Genomic DNA, 4,328 nt, shown 5'->3' with positions numbered 1-4,328 from the left:
CTTAAATTAATAAAATAAAATGTAGAAAGAAAGTGGAGAAAGTCTCCATCACATTACTCTTTCAAACTTCTCAAAGAATTCCAGGTAAAGGAAAACAGGAATTTGAATTCTTTTTCTTTTAACTGAAAAAGAAACTAAAACAGAATATTGACTAATTATTTAACATTTTTTGTAGGGTATGCATGGTAGACCAAACAGAGCGCGAAGCATGGGATATAATCCTCAGATATAAAGTGAAAAACCCGAAACCATGATGTGAAACGAAGGGTGATTAAGGGAGGGCCAAAATTAACCTGAAGAGAACGAGTCAGATGGAAAAAAAATTAAATAAATTGTGGCGGCACGTGCCGGCCAGGTACAGTAAAGCGAAAAAGGCACGACCTCGAATCAATCCCGATCCGACGACCATATCTACCCGTCAAGACCGCTACCCCAACCCATCCAACGGCCACAAATGGACTTCTACAATCTCAACATCCAACGGCCAATGTGAAATCTAACTCCTCTTTGCCAATACCCCATAAATACACCAAACCCGGCACCCACTCCACGCTCCCTTCATTTTTACCCTCCGAGCAACAACTCACTACTTTTCCTTCTCTCTTTCAAGAAACTTCCGCGCAGTGCCGTAACGTAACGTGTCGTTTTTCTCCACACTCTAATCCAATGGTTCCCGTATATGTCGCCGGCGGGGACAGTATCCCGGCACCGGAAACGTCGATCTGAATGAAGACAGCGAACATGGAAAATCAGAAGAGTGGGAGCAAGCTTACCAGAACCCACTCATCGCTCCTTAGTTGTTCTTCTCCTGCAATCCGATCCTCCATCCACAGCCTCTCTTCCATCGTCACCAAAGAGGAACACGAATTGCAGGAACAGGAAAAGCTACTCCTCGATGTTGACGACGACAAGAACAACAAGCCCAAGAAACCCCAAGCCCGAACGCGTCCTCGAGCCCAAGCCCACAGGTCATCCGCCTATTCCGCCCTTGCGGTCTTTTTCCTCGGCGCGTGTTCGCTCTTGTTCTACTTCTTCTACCTCGAGGTGTCCTCCTCGGAGAACGTTTTACTGGCGCTGATTTTCGTGGCCGTGGCGCTCTACTTTGTGTCCAAGAACAAGGGTCTGATTCAGAGATCCTTTTCCGCGGCGAAGCATTCGTGGGAGGAGAATGTGAAGCGGTTGGGGTTTTCGAAGGCGGTGGCGGCGAGGCCGGTGCAGTGGTTCATCGGAGAGCCGGCTGGGGCGGGAAGGAAGGCGGCGAAGATAGTGAGGGAAGGGGTCGAGTTTTACAGCAATGGGGATTTTTACGAGGGCGAGTTTCACAAGGGGAGGAGCAACGGGAGTGGGGTGTACCATTACTTCGTGAATGGGAGGTACGAAGGGGATTGGGTGGATGGAAGGTACGATGGGTACGGAATTGAAAGCTGGGCGAGGGGGAGTCGCTATAGGGGTCAATATAGACAGGGATTGAGACACGGATATGGTGTTTATAGGTTCTACACGGGGGACTCTTATTCCGGGGAATGGTGTAACGGTCAGAGCCATGGCGTTGGGCTTCAGACTTGCTCCGATGCTAGCTGTTACATTGGTCAGTTTAAGTATGGGGTCAAGCACGGTCTTGGCTGTTATCATTTTAGGTCAGTTTCTTGCTTTTGATGTTTTTAATGTCTTCTACTCAATTGTGTTAATTGTGTCATTGATTTCTTGTTTTTGATCATGGTGTGATTCAATCTTTGCTTTGCTCTGGTCATTGGCTTTCTTTAAAGATCCGGATTTTCAGGCTAGTTTTGTTTCCTTTAGATGTGTGATTAAGGGTTGGTTGGGATGACTTGGTCTGTTCTCCCCCCCTTTAGTTGTTGATTTCTTGGTTCCACTACTACTTTATGAGCTTTCTGTTTTCTTGTTGCATGCTTATGTGGAACTTAAACTACCAAGTTCCAGCTATTTTCTTTTTGAAGTTATTCCCGTGTATTGTTTCTAATGCCTTGGTTGTTGGATAAATGATTGATTGGTTTCTGTTGATGATTTATGCGGCTTGTTCGATGATGATGATGCATGATTTTGTCTACTAATGGCTGGCATTGCAAAGTTCTTTTCTTCAATTAGCATTCATTGTTTCTTGGGAGTTAGAGTAGACAATAGCACCAGAGCTTTCGGATGTTGTTTTTCAAAAATCTTATTTTGGAGGAATTGTTGTGTTGTAGAAATGGTGATAGGTATGCTGGAGAGTATTTTGGAGACAAGATACATGGATTTGGAGTCTACCACTTCGCCAACGGCCACTGTTATGAGGGAGCATGGCACGAGGGTCGTAGGCAAGGTATTGGCTCATACACTTTTCGAAACGGTGACAGAAGATGTGGTGAATGGGATGCTGGCAACCTCAAGCAACCTTTACCACCATTATCCGATGTTGTTCTTCGAGCAGTTCAGGTACCTGTCTTGTACATTTAATTATTGTTGACTATAATGGTTGCCTTATTTTGTAATCCGTTTACAAATGTTGCTTTCTTTTTTCCTCATACCCTTTGATGTGTTATGAATTTCAGGCTGCTAGGAAAACAGCAGAGAGTGCTATGAACCTTAAACGAGTGGATGACCAGGTTAACAAAGCGGTAATTGCTGCAAGCAAGGCTGCCACAGCTGCTAGAGTTGCTGCTGTGAAAGCTGTTCAGAACAGGATGGATGGAAAATTTTGCGTTACTGAAGTCTGATAATTAGTTAGATGCTAGTTTTTTTCTGGAATTGTAATTGTAAATTTTACTAATTTTTAGTCCTTGGAAGATGTCACCCCGGTGAGCAAAAGCTTATTGGAGGTTGAAGAGAGAGTATGTTTATTTCACCACACTGTAATTTGTATATAAGCCATGTATATCAATGAAAGATGAATTTGCCCAAGTTATTTCTTGTTGATCAGTTATTTTTAATTTTACACGCCACTGTGGGATTTTAAGTAGCTTCACTGTAAGGAGTGGGGGCACAAGTTAAACTTGAACATTGGGATGCTTAATACGGCCAGAAAAGGCTATTTATCCTATCGTCTCTTTTTGGTCTTTCAGAATATTTGTTTATCGGCTGAGGTGACATTCTAAAATTGATTAACTCGAGAGGATTGGTTCAACTTTTTGGCAATTATACGGCGTTCACTAAGATCCTTGTTTAGGAGACAGCCCCCAAGGGTTACAACGTTAAAGATTTGTGTTTAACGTTTTCAGTGTTAATCAAACAGGAAACTAAGATTATGTAAAAAAACAGTAGATGGTGGTCTTATGCACAGAGAATAATGGTTTATATCTCATACCACCATATTACAGCGAACAGGTGATGTTGATAAGTCTCAGTTGAGAGTCTAGAATTAGGCCAGCAACTCTCCCGCGAAGGGTCAAAGCCAGGCATCACCGAAAATTCTGTCTGCTTGTTTTAATGTCAAGCTGGTTGCATGTTGTTGACGATATTAATATTATTATCTTCATCAGAAACGCCATTACTTAGATTAAGATACTATTATTTTGAGAAGCAGCCATTGCCTAGAAGGAATAAAATTTCAAGAGAAGGAAACAAATAGATGACACTATAATAGTATCATATTTTTGTAATAAGAATCCATGTGACACTCTCCTATGTAGGACAATGACAGGAATTCTCTTTCCATTATTATTATTATTATCATTATTATTTTGTTTAAACTGTGGGCACATGATATGGTGGTGGGTAAGATCTTTATCACTTTTTTACAAAAATATAAAAGGGAAAAGAGTGTGACTTTTCTAGCATGCTGGATCTACAATCTGAAGTTCTTCCTTCTAAAAAAAGAATTCTTTTCTGTCAATAAAAAAAACATACATCTTACCTTTTTCAATTTCTTTTAGTTTTTCGACTACTTTTCGTTAATTTCTATTTCATATGTTTCAAAAATTAAAATAAAATTAACAATTGATAATTTTGAATAATGAAATACATTTATATAACAAAATATAAAAATGATCTCAATGTGAATAGTTAAATGCCTATCGTATATTTTTATCTTGTAAAATGCACTCTTCTCACTTTAAAAAGGCAAATCTTTTCATGTTACTAGTTCATCTTAGTATTTTATCTAACCCTGGATTCAAATATCTCCTTCTTTAAGCTTTCTTGTTCAACCACTCACATGCATCTCGAAAAAATCCAACCAGGAAAGGGTAGATACACAGTACAGGGCATTAACACCATACTGAGGTAAACTTTAATATCACTTGACTTGCCAAATAACGAGGAAAAAAAAACTTACCAACTACGAGGGAAAAATAAATAACTTTCCATGGGTAAAGTTTGATAATTTTAAATTT

General features: G+C 40.3%; 1 protein-coding gene across 1 annotated transcript; it reads left to right on the top strand.

Moving 5' to 3' along the window:
* The first annotated feature begins 545 nt into the window (after nt 1-545).
* LOC124832122 (uncharacterized) lies at nt 546-2,898 on the top strand. Its single transcript, XM_047306249.2, has 3 exons — nt 546-1,637; nt 2,205-2,433; nt 2,550-2,898. The coding sequence occupies exons 1-3, from the start codon at nt 727-729 to the stop codon at nt 2,712-2,714; spliced, it is 1,305 nt and encodes a 434-aa protein (XP_047162205.2). The 5' UTR covers nt 546-726; the 3' UTR covers nt 2,715-2,898.
* Nucleotides 2,899-4,328: the final 1,430 nt, after the last annotated feature.

This window comes from Vigna umbellata, chromosome 2 (genome assembly GCF_029865625.1).
Source record: "Vigna umbellata cultivar VRB3 chromosome 2, Vumbellata_1.0, whole genome shotgun sequence".
Classification (NCBI taxonomy): Eukaryota; Viridiplantae; Streptophyta; class Magnoliopsida; order Fabales; family Fabaceae; genus Vigna; species Vigna umbellata.
This window is presented reverse-complemented; position numbering and strand designations above follow the sequence as displayed.

Bases quoted from the DNA above. Each gene is read 5' to 3' on its own strand.
- LOC124832122 (XM_047306249.2), top strand. From the start codon at position 727: ATGAAGACAGCGAACATGGAAAATCAGAAGAGTGGGAGCAAGCTTACC. The intron at 1,638-2,204 runs GTCAGTTTCTTG...GTTGTGTTGTAG, and splicing joins CTTGGCTGTTATCATTTTAG to AAATGGTGATAGGTATGCTG. The intron at 2,434-2,549 runs GTACCTGTCTTG...TATGAATTTCAG, and splicing joins TTGTTCTTCGAGCAGTTCAG to GCTGCTAGGAAAACAGCAGA.